Source organism: Pygocentrus nattereri, chromosome 12, assembly GCF_015220715.1.
Source record: "Pygocentrus nattereri isolate fPygNat1 chromosome 12, fPygNat1.pri, whole genome shotgun sequence".
NCBI lineage: Eukaryota > Metazoa > Chordata > Actinopteri > Characiformes > Serrasalmidae > Pygocentrus > Pygocentrus nattereri.
In genome coordinates, this window is record NC_051222.1 from 30,124,945 (window position 1) to 30,144,207 (window position 19,263).

The 19,263-nt window shown below is 40.3% G+C and overlaps 1 protein-coding gene across 4 annotated transcripts; it reads right to left on the reverse strand.

The window, feature by feature from the left end:
* Nucleotides 1-541: 541 nt before the first annotated feature.
* On the reverse strand, nt 542-19,259 carry psen2 (presenilin 2). 4 transcript variants are annotated; one of them, XM_017716496.2, is made up of 11 exons: nt 19,141-19,259; nt 16,928-17,112; nt 11,476-11,708; nt 11,090-11,231; nt 10,644-10,711; nt 9,264-9,484; nt 7,789-7,887; nt 5,784-5,852; nt 4,966-5,085; nt 4,384-4,499; nt 542-2,231 (listed from the first exon to the last, which is right to left on the reverse strand). In XM_017716496.2, exons 2-11 carry the CDS (start codon nt 17,054-17,056, stop codon nt 2,076-2,078), a joined length of 1,353 nt encoding a protein of 450 aa, XP_017571985.1. In that variant the 5' UTR covers nt 17,057-17,112; nt 19,141-19,259; the 3' UTR covers nt 542-2,075. The 4 variants fall into 4 exon arrangements, with proteins under 4 accessions (XP_017571985.1, XP_017571987.1, XP_017571988.1 ...); XM_017716498.2 differs by having other exon boundaries at nt 19,168-19,256; XM_017716499.2 differs by having other exon boundaries at nt 16,928-17,109; nt 19,168-19,251.
* Nucleotides 19,260-19,263: the final 4 nt, after the last annotated feature.

Below are 19,263 nucleotides of genomic sequence, written 5' to 3' on the forward strand. Positions count from 1 at the left end.
GTTTTCATTTTGTCCAGTTTATTGTCCAGTTTGTTTACAATTCACATTTATTTCTTCCATAACGGTAGAATTTACAGGGAAAAAAAACAGGTGAGGGATTCTCACGTCGTATGTTACCATACAAAATCAATTAAAATCTTACACCATGATTTATAAAATATATATTTCCTCTTCAGTATAAAGATTACATACTCTCAGCTTATGCAAAAACTTTCCCTTCAGCAGTAGATCAGTTTAAGACTCTCGCAGCGCTGCCTTCGTTTTTGTGGTTGTACTTTCTTTTCAGAGCAGAACAATCTGACGGCTGTCGCGTTAACGACCAGTGGAAAGGAAGAACTGGGCTGATCTTCAGGATTTTTTTGGTGAGGGTTAGTGTAACACAGTCGTATGCAAAAGTCTGAACACCCCCAGTCAGATTACGTTTTGCTGATTTTCTAAATGAAAATAAGTTAATATCCTTGATGGGGAATGAAGGGGGGTGGGGGTGGGTGGGGGGGGGGGGGGGGGGGCGCGTGTGAAATAAGACAAAATATACTGTAACTTTCGCACAGGCCACATTTTATTTGTAATATTCAAATTTAGAAACTTATTCGCTTCGCAAATTATTCAAACATAAAATTTGACCAAACTTTTGCACAGGACTGCAGCTTGATTTCGGGTTAAATGATGGTCACTAATGTTAAATCTAAGTAATGATTTCACACAAAGATCATGAAGCTAAACCAGATGGTCATATCAGTTTGTCATGCATGGTTTACAAAGTCATAATTGCTAAAACATAACACAGTAAATAGATAGAAAGAAATAAAGCACCGTTGACAAGAATATAGGCCTTTATTATTAACTGTCAAATTAACACGGCTAATATTTTGCTATGCAAAACCTAGAAATGACTGCCACCGTCTGGCAATTCTAAACAAGATGTGAGCTCAACAAACGTGGTTCATTCTGTGGTGCTGAATACATGTTGTATTAGTAGGGCTTCCTTGCAGGTTTTTCAAAGACAAGACAGCAACAGAGAGTTTCTTGGGAAACCCAGCCCACATCTGAACACCATATTTAGAGAGGTCAGTCAAGGCAACCTCTGACCTGGAACATGAAGCAAATGCAGCAAACATCATAAGAGTGCTGATCTAGGGTCAGTTGTGGCCTCACATCTGCCTGAAACTGCATGTTCTGCCCACAGATGTGTTCTAGCTCTAGGACTGTTGTCATTATGTTGGACAAGCTTTACAGAACATTAGCGTAAATAGTAGAGACACACCGACATGGGAATTCTGGCTCGATGTCCATTTCTGATATTTTTGCGTACATATTCGTCAGTGTCGGTCGATCTTTTAGAATAGATGATGTGTCATCAAATGAGTCTGAATTATTTCTTAAGTCTAATCATCCAATACAGGTGTTTTTTTTTCTTTTATATCTGCCAATATTAGGGCTGAATATTTAATCATATTTAACACAATCGGAAAGGGAAGTGAAATTTTCGAGAGCAATTCTAAACGATTATTCAGCATTAAGTTTTAAGTGGGGGAATTTAATAACATGGAGCTAAAATGGATTTGATGGTCTTCAAGCAGCTCAATTTATAGTAAAAAATCACGTTTAAGTCACCTGACTCAATTAGATTGAAATAACTGGATAACTGGACACACTAACGTTCTTTAAAGTTTTCACACCTGGCAACAGTTGCTAGACTAGTTCAGCACTTTCTGTAAGACATCTGATACATACGACCCAAGATTCCAGCGCCAGATGTCAGTTTGTCTCCAAATAGTCTACCACGGATTTCTTCCCATCATAGTTTTCTTCATATCTGACCAGCAGTGCAGAGTTGACTGGCTCTTTGACCCGTGCAGCTGTCACCAGTTAGCTTATGCAGGCGTGCCATCAACCAGCCTGCTCTCAAACACGCTATCTTCTCAGATAAGATCAAAGCCATCTCAGATACGAGGATAAATAAAAGACATTTTTAATTTTTCTCACTGAAACATAGTACACCAAGGTCACTGGTGCGCTCGCATGGCTTCCCAGCAGGCAGTACAACCCTCCACATCACCACTCCGGAGCCCTGGTCAGATATAGTACTGATGAGCCGCCAGGTTATCCATGAACGGCCGCACCAGGTTGTCCGTGGAGAAGTAGAAGACCAGTCCGAATGTGATGGAGATCGGCAGTGCCGGCAAAGCTTTTTTAAAGATGGCCAGTAACAGCAGAGTGAGGCAGAGACCCTACGGACGAAGACGAAAAGGAGAGTGGTGTAAGCAGAACTGTCTCGAGAGCCTTAAAGAAATCTTCGTTAATAACGCGAATGTGGTTTACTATGAATAAAACTATGACGCATTATGCCGAGTGACCTCAACTAAGCTTTCGTCCCAGACAGCAAGTGGACAGCGGGCCACTGTTGGCCCATCAAACGAAAAGCTGGCGGCCCACTGGCTTTCTGGTCAGCGGTTTCCAAAATGGCAAAAATGAAAATGAGTAGAAAATGAGCGATGAAAAGTGGCAAAGTCCAACTGCCGTTCTTTTCCTTCATTTCTTTCTTACGTTATCCTCTGCCAATTAGTTTAGAAAATAATTTTAACTGTAATATAATAAATATTCGTCGGTTATACAGCCGTAACCAATCCGGCACAACATATTCAACTAAATTAGGCATAGTCGTTCATTTTCCTCTCAATTGTTTGTAGTTTGTAGTAATTCTAGTTTATTTTCCAAAATAAAAGGCTGTGTGCATTTAAATTCTGCCTGAGGAGATTAAAACCTTGTTATACCCTGTAATAATCAGGGTGGTCCGAGTGTGGACCAGCACTGGCGTAGTCAGCAGGGTGCCAAGCCACGGACCGATCGCTTGCTATCTGCAATTCCTTCAGAGGCCCATCATTCTATCGAGAGAACCTTATTCAGAATGCTAATGTGGCCAACTATGAATTAAATGATGATCCATTATGCTAAACTGGCTCCTACTAGCCTTCATCTATTCTCAGCAACGTTAGCACTTCTGGGTCAACCATTTATCTGAGCGTTCCACTTCATCTTCCTCTAATATTTAAACTAGCATATTTCACACCAGAGATAGCAGGCATGAAACACCTGTTTTATCTTCATGGCTTGTTCTGCAAACAAAGCATATATAGAGATGGAATCAACACTGCCACTCCAAATATGTGGTTATTATACGTAGCCATCAGCCAGTACCTTTTAGGGAAGAAGTTTCATGGAAATATTACCACAGAATATTTAACCTAATAACTACAATGTTTAGTTACAGCAAAAGACCCTAAAGGAGCACACCAGGAATTAGAGAAGCTAAACTCAGGCAAACCAAGACTCTATTATTATACACAGTTGCTATTTTCCAGTGAATTATAAAGGGCTTGATGCCACAGCCATCCGGGGTCGGAGGTCCAAGACAGCATAACAAATTCAAATATCACCTTTACTGCAAATGTAGCCAAGAGAATTAATGGAACCTTGAAATAACGGAGGTCAGTCTCCACAGACTGCAGTAAGGCCAAATCCCAGTTCTTATTTTTACCCTACCCCTCGTTTTTCGAGTCTCTCTCTTGACCCTTGGAACTGAGTTACAAGGAGTAGTGGTTGAAATATTCCCCTACAAAATGGGACCCTCAAATAAAAAAGAGCATTCCCTCATAGCGGTGCTCTGGCAGGGATGGCATTAATGGTAAAGCTCAGCAACTTCGCTGCTGGTCTTTAGTTAAATTCAGGGCATCACATCAGGCCTTCAAGGAGGAGTGGGTGCGACAGTTCATATCACCAATCCCTAAGTGTTCGGCGATATGATGCTGAAGTCAGCTATTCGGTAACTTGTTCAAATTCTTTCTATTACACCTTAAAAGGTGTAGAAGTTACATTCTAACGCCTTAGGCATGAGCACAGCTGCCCCATTTAAGGTGGAACGGGAAAATTAGCTAGATAGCTACAGAGACATTAGCACGCTACTAGGGAGTTTTTAGGCCTGTTATGAAGAAAAGGGCCATAATACATCAAAATGACATTAAACTAAGATAATACAGTGGTTATTGTCATTTTTAATGGAAAAATACTTGTTATTTGTGGGTTTATTTGGTCTCTTGTGCAGCCAACTTGCCTTTTTTCTTTTTTTTTTCTTTTTTTCTCATAACTCTGTTTAGAGTGAGTCTCTGAAAAACCTCCGTTTGGAGGGCCATGTAGCCCTAACACTTCACTTAGACATGAATGCGCAAAATTGAGGGGTATGGGCTAAGCAGTAGGGGTGAAGGGTGAAATGGGATTGGGCCCAAGTTATACAGTGTCATACACTGTAAAAGAGCATGAATGGAGACTTTCTCGCACACGAGTATGACAGAAAAGCTCAGACATTTAAGTCAGTAGATCACTCACAATGAGGATGGCTACAAAGCAGGCCAGCGTAGTGTTCCAGTCCTCTCCTGTGGCTGCGGCCTTCCCGACTAGAACACTGTAGAAGATGAAGTCTCCCAGCCCCAGCTTCACACCCCCTACACAGAGACGGTCAGTTAGTCAGCTGCTTGTGTAACTAACGCTAGACACTCTGTGACTAATGCCTCCCACTATTAAAAAAAAAACCACACTGTCACAAGAGCACCTCCTAAACAGCAACTTTGCCAGACAAAATATCCGAGTTTTATATCGCTTTTGAACAAATCGCACAAAATATAACCGGCTTTAGGTGTTCAGGGTTTATTTTTGGCACTTTAGTAAAATGTCTGTACAGAATAAGGTGCATAAAACCACATATCAAAAACTGATGAGTGCTGTTCCTTAATCTTTTATTCTTGTTTTCTCACCACCAAGAATTGAACTAATTCGGTCTTCACCAATTTGAGCCAAAAAGCAGCAAACTTTCTTTCTGCACCTCGACCAGCACTGATTCTAGATCAGCACTAAAACGGTGGAGTTTACAGATACTGTGCTGTCAGGTTTACTGCGATGGAAACCACTTACTGTCTTCCTCCAGGTCCTCTTCCACCGAGTGACTTCTGTTCTGCCCATGGACTGTCGGTCTCTGAGGCTCCGCCTCTTCCCTTTCCTCAGCTCTGTCTTCATTATGATGTGCTTCTTCATCTGAGGCAAAAGAAATACCTTAAATACCCAGACAGGCCAAACGCACCCTAAATAAGTGAAGGTTGAAATGGTTCTCGGCTTTGGCATGCGGTTCTAGGGAAAAGCCTTTAATTGGTATAGAACCTTTACATGATGATTTTAAACATTAAATAGGTTTAAGCCTCCATTTGATACAGTGTAGTGGGTTTCCCTGCCAGGGCAAGCACACCATGCTGTACCTGTAAGAGCCCTTGGGCAATACTTGACATTCTTCCACTGTAACACGATTAAACTGTAAAGCACGTTTCACACCAGACGCCGTAGCTGTGCCACAAGCTATACATGCATATATTAATCAGTTTTAACTCTTAGAAATCACGATGTTGTGAACCCGCATCTCCACCTCTTCATATAGCCTCTCGTCACATGAGAAAAGCTAGAAACAGTCAAGACAGAAAGTCTCCTGTCTTTTTGATATCATCCACATAAAGTTTATTAAAGCAATAAAAGGACAACATAGAGATTTGTACTGAGCGAAATTGCATCACAAACAGAAAGTGTCCGGTGTGAAATGGGCTTAAGTCGGTCTGAATAAAAGCACCTGCCAAAAGCTGTAAATGTAATCAAGAGTCACGTCTTACAGATCCATTATAATTAAGCCTTTACTCTTCTTCTTATGAGTGGAGATATTCTCAGACAGTAACGGTGCCAGTACCGACCTGCACTCCGGTCAGCAGTATCACTGGCTTGAGATGGATTGGCCATCCCTACCATCCAGACCATTGCAGCTGTCAGAGAGAGAGAAAGATAAAGAGATATTAACTTTACAGTAAACAAGAACAACTAGTGTACAGTAACTGCATAAACCACAAAGCATTATTATTATTATTATTATGACTCTGTATTCCTTGATAATAAGTACTTAAGGTTTGTAAATAAACAAACAATTAAAAAAGTGCAAAACAAGATAAATACGTTAAACAAACATATACAGTGTTTCTTAAAAACTGACCGTCTTTCTGACTTTAATATTTTACAGAGATCAACGGTGTTCAAAGCGGATGTTAGATAAGCCACATAAACAGTGATGTTTGGTCTTTGAAGGACAAATTCTCCTGAACGGATTTCAATTCTCAATGTTGTTAAGAAAAGCTTAAAAGTTTTTCTGGAGCTTTATCATTTTTTTGATATTCCAATAAGTAGATGACTATTTTTCCATGGATTTTTTCCCATGTGATGCTGTTTCCTGGTATATTTCTCCATTTAAACCCCAGAAAAACAAAATATTTGATACATTTAATGCATCATGAAAATGTCTTCAAGTATCGTGATGCTCTGTTTTTGCCATGTCACACACGACTGTTGTTCATTAACCCAATGTGAATTAAGCAGCCCTACAAAGGTCAACCAGTCATTCTGAATAAAATTATTTGCTGTCCACAAAGGTCAGAAAACCAGTCAGTATGTGGTGTGACCACCATTTGCATCACGCAGTGCAACACATCTCCTTCGCATTGAGTTGTTTTTGATTGTGGCCTGTGGAATGTTGGTCCACTCCTCTTCAATGGCTGTGCGAAGCTGCTGGATATCGGCAGGAACTGGAACACACTGTCGTATGCGCCGATCCAGAGCATCCCAAACATGCTCAATGGGTGACATGTCCGGTGAGGATGCTGGCCATGCAAGAACTGGGATGTTTTCAGCTTCCAGGATTTGGGTACAGATCCTTGCAGCATGGGGCCGCATTATCGCACTGCAACATGAGGTGATGGTCGTGGATGAATAGCACAACAACGAGCCTCAGGATCTCGTCACAGTATCTCTGTGCATTCATGCCATCAATAAAATGCACCTGTGTTCGTTGTCCATAACATACACCTGCCCATACCATAACCCCACTGCCACCATGGGCCGCTCGATTCACAACACTGACATCAGCAAACCGCTCGCCCACACGACGCCATACAGGCAGTCTGCCATCTGCCTTGTACAGTGAAAACCGGGATTCATCCGTGAAGAGAACTCCTCGCCAACGTGCCAGATGCCATTGAATTTGAGCATTTGCCAGTTCAAGTTGGTTACGATGACAAACTGAAGTCAGCCCGAACTGCAGTCAGCCCAATGAGGACGACAAGCATGCAGATGAGCTTCCCTGAGACGGTTTCTGACCGTTTTCACAGAAATTCTTTGGTTATGCAAACGGGTGGCTGGTCTCAGACAATCTTGGTGGTGAAGATGCTGGATGTTGGAGGTCCTGGGCTGGTGTGGTTACACATGGTCTGCGGTTGTGAGGCCGGGGATGTACTGCCAAATTCTCTGAAACGCCTTTGGAGACGGCTTAAGGTAGAGAAATGAACATTCAATTCACGGGCAACAGCTTTGGTGGACATTCCTGCAGTCAGCATTCCAATTGCACGCTCCCTCAAAACTTGTGACATCTGTGACATTGTGCTGTGTGATAAAACTGCACATTTTAGAGTGGCCTTTTATTGTGGCCAGCCTAAGGCACACCTGTGCCATAATCTCCTGTGAGGTGGATGGATTATCTCGGCAGAGGAGAAGTGCTCACTAACACAGATTTAGACACATTTGTGAGCAATATTTGAGAGAAAAAGGCCTTTTGTGCACATAGAAAAAGTCTTAGATCTTTGAGTTCAGGGAGCAAAAATGGGAGCAAAAACAAAAGTGTTGCGTTTCTATTTATGTTCAGTGTATGTAACTCACAGGAGTAGATGAGCGCAGGGAAGATGGGCTCATTCCTCTCCTGCGCAGTTTCCACCAGCATCCTCAGCGGACCCTTAGGGCACAGCACGGCTATCAAATCTGCAGGAAATGTCACAGAAGACACTTTTACATGAAGACTAGTTCTTGACTAAAAAGGGCTTTTAACTGAGAATCAGTGACAGTCCGTGAAATGAAGAGCCTATTTTCTGCATGAAGATTAATCTGACGTAATTTAGTATTGGAAGTGCGTTTTTGGGGGCATTTTTATTGGGATTAAGACATTTTGGGTGGGTTATCTGAACATGGATTAAGCTCAGTCTTGGATCACCACTGAAATTCCTATTAGTCCATGTGTGGGCTTGGAAACTGGTTGTGGATTTCTGCTCATCCAGTGTTTCTTTTGAAATCAAAAGTAATAACATTTTGTCCACTTTTACTACAGTAACAGCCTCTACTCATCTGGGAAGGCTTTCCATTAGATGTTGGAACATTGCTGTGAGGATTTGATTGCAAGCAACCACAAGCGCATTAGTGAGACTAAACGATTAAAAATATTTTTAAAATGATTAAAAAATATTGCTGTACTGCTCCACGGCCCAAAGTTGGGGGTCTTTATACCCGTGTCTAGCAGAGCTTGAAATATATGTCTGAACCTGATGGGACCACTCATATTAAGCTCAGTGGGGTTCAGACCAGCTAACATTTGGGATGCTGCCCGAAAGCACTACTGCTTGATGAATAACTTAAAGGACAGCTGATTATTTGATCTTTATTTCAGTCTATATTTTTATTTTATTCATCCATGATCTAATGATGGTTGTTACTGTTGCTCTGCTGTAATTTAACTGGCACTTGATGATGAGCTGGTTCTGGTCAGTTTCAAGCAGAATTCTGTTGGGCTGCCCAAAGTGTGTCCCAACACATATATAATGATACAAGCATTAACATCTCCAGAAACATCTTAAACTGGGCTGCAAACATTGGGATACATGTAGGAGCAATCACTTTCAGACACTCAGTATTTTCAGTACTTTCCCTTTTACAAAACAGAGAGGTGTCCAGTTTCACCAGTCGTTCGTTGTGCAAGGAGCAAAGGAGATCTTGTTTGCACTTCAAGACATTCGGCTATTCTTTTTGTGCTTTGTCTCATGTGGAGCTGCATCTCTAAAATCTGCTCAAAGTGAGTTATACAGCTCTGAGCTGTGAGTGAAAGTTTTTATAAAGTTTTAGCTCCTAAATGATGCAGAGAAGCTCTCTGTTCCCCTTTCACTTTCCCAAAGTAGAAAGCATCCAGTAAGACACCAGTTTAACCTTTTCGTAAGAGGCAAAGATCTTTCTGATAAATATTTTGCCTAGCCGTCTGGCGTATATAGTTTTGACGCGAAACAAGTGACTGTTACTAATATCTTTGTGCATACATTACATTTTGGTACCCCTGGTGAACCAATGCTGAGACATATGTTCTCCAGCCTCACCGTAGACAGAGATGGCCCCTAGTATGACCCAGGCTGACCACTCTGGTAGGTATTTGATGAAGACGAGGGCCATTAGAGCGCTGATGACGATGAGGTAAGCCTGCTGAAGCTGTAGAGGACCTTTCCAGTGGATACAAATCATCCCCACTGCTCCAAAGTTCCAGATAATCATCGCCACCGTCGGATAATCCATCGCCACATTATAGGTCTTAAACACCTCCCTGAAGACAGAGGGTTAGAAGCTGCGGTCATTGGCAGTGATAACAACAAAAGCAGGATGTAATTTTATATAAATGCTTTTTTAATCATAACTTGGAAAAATTGTGTGGAAATACAGACTGTAACTTTCAATTAATACAGAATTTGTGTGTAAGTCCAACCCCATTTCCAAAAAAGTTGAGACGCTATGTGAATATAAACAAAATGTAATGATGTGCAAATCATAAAAACCCTAAATTTAATTGAAAATAGTACAAATGTTGAACAACATAGCAAATGTTGAAACTGAGATTTTATATATATATATATATTTATATATATTCTTTTTTTTTTTTTTCTAAATGGACATATATACGTCCATTTTGAATTTGATGCCAGCAACTAGAACCTAAAAAGTTGGGACAGGGTCAATAAAAGGCTGGTAAAGTTGTGTAATGCTTTAAAAAAAGTTGTAGAAGAGATGTTTTATTATCATTTAAAGTCGAAGAAACGTTAAAGTTGTCTTGCTAGGTGGAAATATTAACTCTACTAATTATAAGAGGTAAAACCACATAGTGACAGATACAGATTCTAAAATGCTGAAGAAAACATGCAGAAGTGGATGGATATGACATTTGCACTTAATTGTCTTAATTAGGGTCACTATTGAGTAATACAAGTTACATTCAAAATATTTATTAAATAGAATAATTTTTTTGTAGTTGTAAGTAACTGTCTATAGGATGTTATTCTGGAGGATCGTGGGGAATATGTAATACATTTCATTTAAAAATAAAGGCTTTACAAAGGCTTAAGTTCCCAGATGAGGGTTTCTTTCAGCACAGCGATCTGCCTTTACGTCGGTAAGAACTGTAGATAAATCTTTTGTGAATGTGGCTCAAGAGTATGAAAATTACATCACAGCATCTTGTCAAAATGTTAGAAAATGTATATAAAATGTATCACAATATACATGTTTTAATAACATCAAAGGCCAAAGTCAGTACTACATCCTCTTTTTGGTTCCTATGGAGCTACAGTAGAACTTCCTGTTATATTAGTTACACAAAAGAAGCAAACAGCCCACAGCGTGTAACCAGAAGCTGCAGAGGTCATCAATAAGACTACTGTATTATTACAGTTTATTTCTGTTTAAAGCCCACAGACAAGGGCGTGACTCACCCCAGATACATGTAACTGAACCAGAACAGCAGCATTAGAGACGACAAGATCAGCCAGCCATGGATAAACTGGTAAAAGAATAAACAGAGTGATTACAAACATTCCTATCATAGTGAAATATCTCAGGTCAGGTCAGATCTCTGATATTCAACATCAAGGCACTAAATCTAGGGAAGCACAATAACAGAGGACAACATATTAATCACATATAGAGAAAATGAAATATCATCAGTCCCAGAGCTGAACGATTTGGGGAAAATATCTAATTGTGATTTTTCTGATTGATGCTGCAACAGCAATTTAAATGGGGAATCCACTGATCCACTGCGATTCTAGAGGATTTCTATGAATAAAATTATAACAATCACAGTTTATTCATGAAAATCATGCATGTTTTTCCAATCAATAAGAGCTTGTTGGAATCTCAAAGATTTTTTTTTTTTTACCTTATAGCAACGATACTTGTACAACAACACCAGAAATATGGTCATGACCACAATCACGCTGATCATGATAATGGTGTTGAGCACAGAGTTCAACAACCTCTGGCCCACAGAGTTGGTGTCCTCTGTGAATGGAGTGTAGATCCTGATGAAACAAAAAAAAAAAACACAAAGCACAGTCATTGACATGAATATCTGAGCCAAATAAATAAAAAAAGTTCTGCTGAAAGGTCGTGCTCACAATGCTAGTTAAACTGCACCCCCCACCCCCGCCCCCCCGCCCCCAAACCTTTTTAATAGCATAATAACAAAAACATTTCTCATAACATATAACAAATCATGCCAACGATATAAATAACTTCAAGACCAGAGATCTTTCTTTAACTTACAGCTGCTGGCCGTTTTTCTCGGTGTAGAAGCTGACAGACTTGATGGTCGCCACGACAACCACCATACAGAGCGTGACCGGGACGAAGAGCATAATAACGTGTTTGGCACCATACTTCAGTGTCAGCTCCTCATCCTCACCATCCGGGCCGTGGCCAGGCTCTCGCTCCGTTGCTGTGCCAACGCCCCCGTGGGTAACACATCCTGCCTCAGAGTCTGAGTTAGCATGTCGACGCTGTGAGACAATGAAGATGATAAGCATGAGCACATAACAGTGGTGACGATGAAGAGTACAGTTATGCCTGCTACACAGCTATGCATGTACACAAATGTACAATTACAGGACTAGTTTAGCCAATTGACAATTTTTCCCTTCAATTCAGCCAAGACATGTTTGTATATACACAGCATTGGCTAAAACGGTAGTATTAGCCATATTGTTTTGTTTTTTTATTGGTATATATGTTGGTAATTTGGGAAATGTGTCTATTTCTGCAGTACAGATAACAATAAGTCATTACACAAACTAAATAAATACGTCAACTTAAGAGTACTTAACAACTCAACACAGCTTGAGGCAAGTTTGTAATTTAGTCATGCAGTTACAGAGGCAATTTAAAACTAAGAATATTGTGAAATGTTAAAAAAAACATCAATGCAATCATTCTTGGGTATAAAACGAGCATCCAGGAAAGGCCTAGTCTTTTATGGGCAAAGATGAGTTGAGGCCCACCACCTTACCAACACTGCATCAGTGAATAGTCCTGGTTAAGAACACTGGGCCTCATTCACTAAGCATTCTTAAGAAGAAGAAATTTCTTCTCAAAAGCCACTAAAGCAGTTTTTATGAAGATTCTGACATTCTCCAATGTTTTCTTATTTGGGATTTGTTTATCGGTAAGACTCGAGAGCACAAAGGTATAAAGAGTTCCGCAGTTTAAAAATGAATGAATCTGATGCATTTCTTGTTTACCTTTTTCAAGAACAAATTTAGGTTAAAAAATTAGGTAGATACTAATGAATGAGGCCCAATATTCCTTATCAAGAAATTGCAGGGATTTTAGATATTTTACCATCTGCAGTGCATAATATAATTTGGACTCATACATAGCACCACAAAGCAAAAACTCCTGAATGCACATGACCTTTGACCCCTCAGACAATACTGCACTAAAAGTTATGGGCTCAGGAATACTTTGACAGTAGGCTGTACCACACACAGTGGAAGTCATATCCACAACATCCAGAAACGCTGCCGACTTCTCTGGGCTTCAGCTCATCTAAAATGGACTGATGCACAGTGGAAACGTACTGTGGTCTAAGAAGTAATCTTTTTTTTTAGACTGTTTCTGGAAATAACAGACATTCTCCCAGTCAGACAAGAAGAGGACCATCTGGACTGTTACCAGCATAAAGTTTTAAATCCAGGGTCGTTTATAGTAAGGGGTGGTATTAGTGGTACACACTTATTTCTTACTGAAAATATGTGGCACGTTATGCAGCACAAATAAGACAGTGAAGGCTTTCGTATAGTTACTTCTATAGCAGAAAAACAGGAAAAAAAATCTGCTTTCAAAACTGGACCAATTGGTATGTTAGGTCCCCAAACAATTATTGTACCGTTAAAAGAAAAGTAGATGTAGCACAGCGGTGCACATTCCACTGCCCAAGCTTTTTGCCAGTAGTAACTCATGGAATGAGTGTATATTTGAAAAACAAACTTTGAAGTTTGTAAGGTAAAACATCAAATATACTGTATCCCAAACATATCTTGGCTGATGGACTACATTTGGGGTAAGAGTGGAGATAATGTACATTTGATTTTCTTGATAAGCTACTCTTTTAGAATTATGCATATCATGTATGGATATAAAAACACAGTGATGCATACTACGTACCAGCATTTAGTGCTGGTGTACCCTATAATGATGCACAGTGCTTTCACAGGTGTAAACTATAGCTGCATACAGTATATACAGCGATGTACTATGCAGCTACACAGATGCATGCTATCTTAGAATTAGTATTATAGTATTACGAGCATCATGAACACTGAAACACTGCATAAAAACAGGGCCCATATCTCAGAATGAACATGCTGATCTCATATTAGCCCCTCCTACTCTTACAACTGTATTAGGATGTGAAAGCCAATTCATATGACCACAATCACAAGGGCAGAGTGAGCCGCCTCAAGTGCATAATACCTGCAGAGCCAGCTGCGGCTTTCAGAGACAAACTACCCAACTCTACATCCACTCATTAGGCTAGTCAGTCACTGCTTAACAGCAATACGTCAGTGTGACTGGAGCATAATCTTGATAATCTTGAACTGTATCTTAATTTACAAGACATGTTTCACCAGTTCAAATCAGCATGGAAAGCACTCAATAGTAGCATAACCTCTTACTACTGTTTACTAATTTATTGACGAATCACTGAGACCAGTCACGTGCATAGAGCAGATTTCCATCAGATATTTTATGCAAAAAAGTCTTAATATTTTCAAATGCTTAACGATTAGCTGATCTGAGAGTCAGACTTTAGCATATAAATGGGCTGCTCATACTTCAAATGTTCCAAAAACTACACTGGAAACACTTTTGACAGGATGAATTATGTAAACATACAAAAGTGCATAACTTTAGACATGTGACACGATTTTCACAATCTGCCTCTCTTACAATAAACCAAACGTTTTGGCCAGAGGCGTTCTGGTAAACGGTTCTCAACTACAGCCCCCATGAACCCTTTGTCACATACATTCTCATTTGCCGACAGCACATTAAAAGGGCAGCTTTTTGCATCATGAGAGGAGCTGCTTCTGCACCCCAGCCTACTGGAAAATACTGTTAACTGTGCTGGTCAGCTGAGACATAATAATCCCAACAACGGTTCTCTGTAGATTTAGTTCCTTTTTTTTTGGTAATTTTTGTCAGTAGAACATGGAAAAGTCAAGGAAGCCAAACTAAAGGAAACGTATTCACAGTCTGTGATCCTTTTGTGTGACAGAGAGTGCGGCACTGTGGCTTTTGTATCAGATATTTGCTGGATATTTGACTCTCTCTCCTTGTTTGCTCGTGAAACAAACATACAAAAATGATCAAACCTACATTTTCACACTCCTGAAATACAGAGAAGAAACTACGACTATAAATATTTCTCAAAAGTCTCAAACATTATGGTTCAAAATGAAGGAACCTGCTGCTGTGTAATGAGCTGTACATCACTATAATCAGTACTGTGTGTTTTGTACCATGCATGTGATGTGACTGTACCTAGAACATTCTGTTCTGCCTATTTTTGTCTACCCCTACATGGTCAGGTCTGTCACACCCCTCACTAGTCATGTATGACCTGTTCTTGGCATCAGTCCAGCCTATAATACTGCGATTGTCCCCTGTTCAGTGGGCTGGCTTGATGTCTGGCACCTGTATGCAAGAAACATACTGACGTCACGCCTTATATGATTTCATGGCAACTTATGACTTCAGTGTGAGTGGGTGGAGCTAAACTGCTGTAGGCTAAATAGGCAGATATATTTAAAAGTGTTGGTTTTCATGGCATCACAAAAACTTTGACTTCAAAACGGGACATTTTTGTAGCTTGTTTTCCATATATGAACTGTATTAACTCGAGTATATATATGGACTATATATTTCATATACGGACTAGGGCTGCAACTAACGGTTATTTTCATTGTCGATTAATCGGCTGATTATTTTTCCGATTAATCGATTAGTTGTTTTTCCATAAAATGTCAGAAAATGTGGATCAGTGTTTTCCAAATCTCAAGATGAAGCCTGCAAATGTCTTTCTTTATTCACATCCCAAATATATTCAGGTTGATGTCACAGAGGAATAAAGAAACCAGAAAATATTGATTGAAGAAGCAGGAAGCAGAATTCATACTTACTTTTCTTAATAAATTACTCAAACCGATGAATCGATTACCAAAACAGTTGCTGACTAATTTAACAGTCAACAACTAATCGATTAACTGTTGCGGCTCTGATATGGACTGTATTAGCTTTGGGCTGCATCATTCCTGATGTCCTGAAACTTTAACGTTTACACACTTCACCAAACACTTTAGTAAAAAGCCTGTAAAATGGTGACTGTCTGCTGTTCAGTGGGGTGGCTAAATGTTTATTTGGTTCCTTCGCACAAGAAATAAACTTCAATTCCCCAGACATACGGCTGCTCCCTGGTTTTCGGCGGATTTGGATTCTTCAAGTACCACAGACCACCGATGCTGTAGTAATTAAGGGGGACCGACTGAACAGCGCAATTTCCATGTATTTAGCTAAAAGACAGCAAAATTACTTTAAACCACAGTAAAGGCAGTGGCATTTAAGACAACTACAAATCCCAGACTGTATAAGAATTTGCCTTCTTTTAGTTAAATACAAGGCAAACAGAACTTAGAAAGATGTTATGCACATTATAGACGCTCCCTTAATCACTGAAGCGTCTGTATCTGCGTTTTCCAACCATTTTATTCAGCAGACTTTAACAAAGACATTTTATGAAATCGTATCAAGTTGTAATTTGTTCTCAGGAGTAAAAAAAATTAAGCTTTAATCATTTTTAGATGTGTATTTGATGAGAAATTGAGAGAAAGTTAAATACCCAACAAATCACACTGTGCTGTCAAAACTAAGTTTTGCCTAAAATGCAGTTTATCCAGTTACTCTACATTGCTTGTTGTTTACATGCTCTCTATAGTTAGTCTAACTTCTTACAATAGTTGCTCAGTGATCTAAAATAAAATCTAGCAGTACTGATGATGGACACCAATCCGGCATAACATTGTGGCCACTTCCTTGTTTCTACGCTCACTGTCCATTTTATCAGCCCCACTTACTGTATAGCTGCACTTTGTAGTTCTACAGTTACAGACTGTAGTCCATCTGTTTCTCTGATACTTTGTTACCCATTTATTTACATTTATGGCATTTGGCAGTCGCTCTTAGCCAGAGCAACTTCACAATTTGATATGTATATATATATATATATATATATATATATATATATATATATAGGTACTCTTATTGGACTGGTGTTCCAGTCTACAGTGTGAAAGGCTCTACACTACACCAACCACGACACTACACCAACCCCCTTTTACCCTCTTCTCCAGTGGTCAGGACCCCCATGACCCCTCACAGAGCAGGTACTATTTGGGCGGTGGATCATTCTCAGCATTGCAGTAACACTGACGTGGTGGTGGTGTGTTAGTGTGTGTTGCACTGGTCTGAGTCAATCAGACACAGCAGTGCTGCTGCAAAGCTTTCCCAGAGGAGGGAGACTGTTACAGCCACAAGGGGAGGCAATTCCATATGTTCTAAATACAAAGGCACTTGGAATGCAAGCCAAAGGCGTGTGAGCTGTAGTTCCATAAAACCACTGAGGAAAGAGTAACAATCCTTCATCGGTGTGCCACACACTCACCCGCTTTGGCTCTGTGGTGCTGTGCTGCGGGTCATTCTGCCTCGTGTACGATGGCAGGGAAGGACTTTCAGACTGCACCAGCGCCGTCCTCTCGTTACAAGCATCTTCTTCGCTGTCCGAGGTGTTCATGAATGGAGTGGGGTGGGGGGCAATTCACACACAGCTGCAAAGAAGGGGATTTTCTGCTGGCAAATGCAAAGACACATTGGAATGAATAGGCAGATTCTATCAAAAGGCCTGCATGACTTAATCAAGCACTTCAGAAAACATACTGATGTCACGATTTCATGCCAGACTCAGGACTTCAGTGTGAGTGGGCGGGGCTAAACTGCTGTAGGCTGAACATGCAGATATATTTAAATATGTTGGTTTCCATGGCATCACAAACACACTGAATTCAAAATGGGACGTTTTTCCAGCTTATGACCCATATATGGACTCCTGATGTCCTGAGACCTTAACAACTCTTATTTTAAAAAGCAGCATCACGTAGCTGTTTGGACGTGAGCGATATTTCAAACCAATATTTGATGACGTATCAATTGCGCCCCAAAAGAGTATTATGTCTAGGTGACACTGGTTTACTGCACAACATCAGCATTTTACTTATGTTATTGCATTTTAATGCTAATCCTGACGAATTTATGGATGATTGAACACGTTTACCCGAAACACTTAAATGGACCTTCGGCTGTTTTTCAAGTTTCAAGTTCATGTGTCATTTGCACATGTCAGCACATTGAAATGCTTGTGGTGAGGCTCAGCTAATCGCTCTACAGAAAGTAAATAAGTAAAGTCAAATATATTTAAAAACATTTGAAATATATTAAATATACACAAAATATAGAGAAAATATACACAAAATATAGTGAAATATACAAAAAAATACAGAGACTGTGTCGTTGTTCTTTAAAGTGGCTTAGTGTTAAGCTGTTATTGTCCACAGCAGAGATGATATGATACAATAATAATGCTGACAAAGTGACCTGACTGAAAACTGTAGTTGGGGAAGGATCCACAGATTCACAGCTTGAGATGGTCCCTAGCAGAGCATGGCTTTGTTTTGCTTTGTTTGTTTTTTATTTATGCATAATTCAATCATTACAGTGCTGGTTGGTGTGAAACGCTCTGCTCTAGAGAAACTTACGGAGTCAGAATCGTTCACAGTGGTGGTGATGGGAACCAGACGTCTGAAGAGTTTAATGCCTCTAAAAGCTCCATCACAGAAAGGTTATTACGTGACGTGGTTATGAACGCGCTGCCTGATGCCTGAGACACAGTTTCACAATCATTCTGGGATAAAGTTCTGGCCTTTTGCATGGTATTTAGGTTTTTTTGTTACCACTATTTACCAACCTTACACATAAAGCTCAGAAGACTCGTGTAGGTTCACTGGTGGTTTTGTACAGCAAATGAAATGTCTATATTTGGGTTGTAGACACTGTGACCCCTGGTTCCCTTCACCACCGCTGTAAAGAAATCTGAGTCTCTGAGCTGCTCTACAGCGAACCATTTAACATTAAACAATCCTGAATGACTTTACAATCTCAGGCAACCCTAATTACTCAGACATAATGAACAAAACGGTGGAGTTCCCCTTTACGTACTGCTTTTTCTGTACATGCACAGCCTCCTAGCACAGTCGTGTCGCGCTGCCTTTCTCATCTCAGGTTATAGATCTTATTGCACATTTTTTGTGTATTTCTATTTGTATATACGCCTGTAGATAGCTTTTTTATTTATTATTGTTTTATATTGTTTCACCCTTATTATTACTGTCCTGTGTGGCTGACACTGGCTGCTAAATTTCCTCCAGGATAAATAAATCTATCTATCTATCTATCTATCTATCTATAAGAGAGAAAGGTCTCCCAACCACAAGTCCAAGTCCAGCTGCTTTGACTTTTTATTACTAAACTCATTCACCGACCTGAACGACTCAAGACCTCCACAGACAAACACATCCAACACACCCAAGACTCACACACATCTACGAGGCTGGAACTGGCTTGTCATTCGCCAGCTTTCTTGCTCGAATTTCCCCGTTCCACCTTAAATGGAGCAGCAGTTACGCTCTGGCGCCCGAGGCTGGCTGTAGCCGCTGTACCATTTAAGGTGGAACGGGGGAATTCGAAGCTTCACTTCAGCTTCGTGGTTCGGCTCCGACACGGCTGCACACAGTTCACACGGTGCCCGAGGAACGGAATAAATACCTCCCAGGAGCGAGAATTCACACTAACAGTGAGGAAGACGGCCGCTCTCCCGTCTCTCTCTCTCCGCTCTCCTGTCTCTCTCTCTCTCTCTCTCTCTCTCTCTCCGCTCTCCTGTCTCTCGCT

Coding starts and splice junctions, on each gene's coding strand:
- psen2 (XM_017716496.2), bottom strand. CDS start 17,056: ATGAACACCTCGGACAGCGAAGAAGATGCTTGTAACGAGAGGACGGCG. Junction 11,232..11,475: donor GAGAAAAACGGCCAGCAGCT/GTAAGTTAAAGA, acceptor TTGTTTCATCAG/GATCTACACTCCATTCACAG. Junction 10,712..11,089: donor ACAAGTATCGTTGCTATAAG/GTAAAAAAAAAA, acceptor TTCTTTTACCAG/TTTATCCATGGCTGGCTGAT.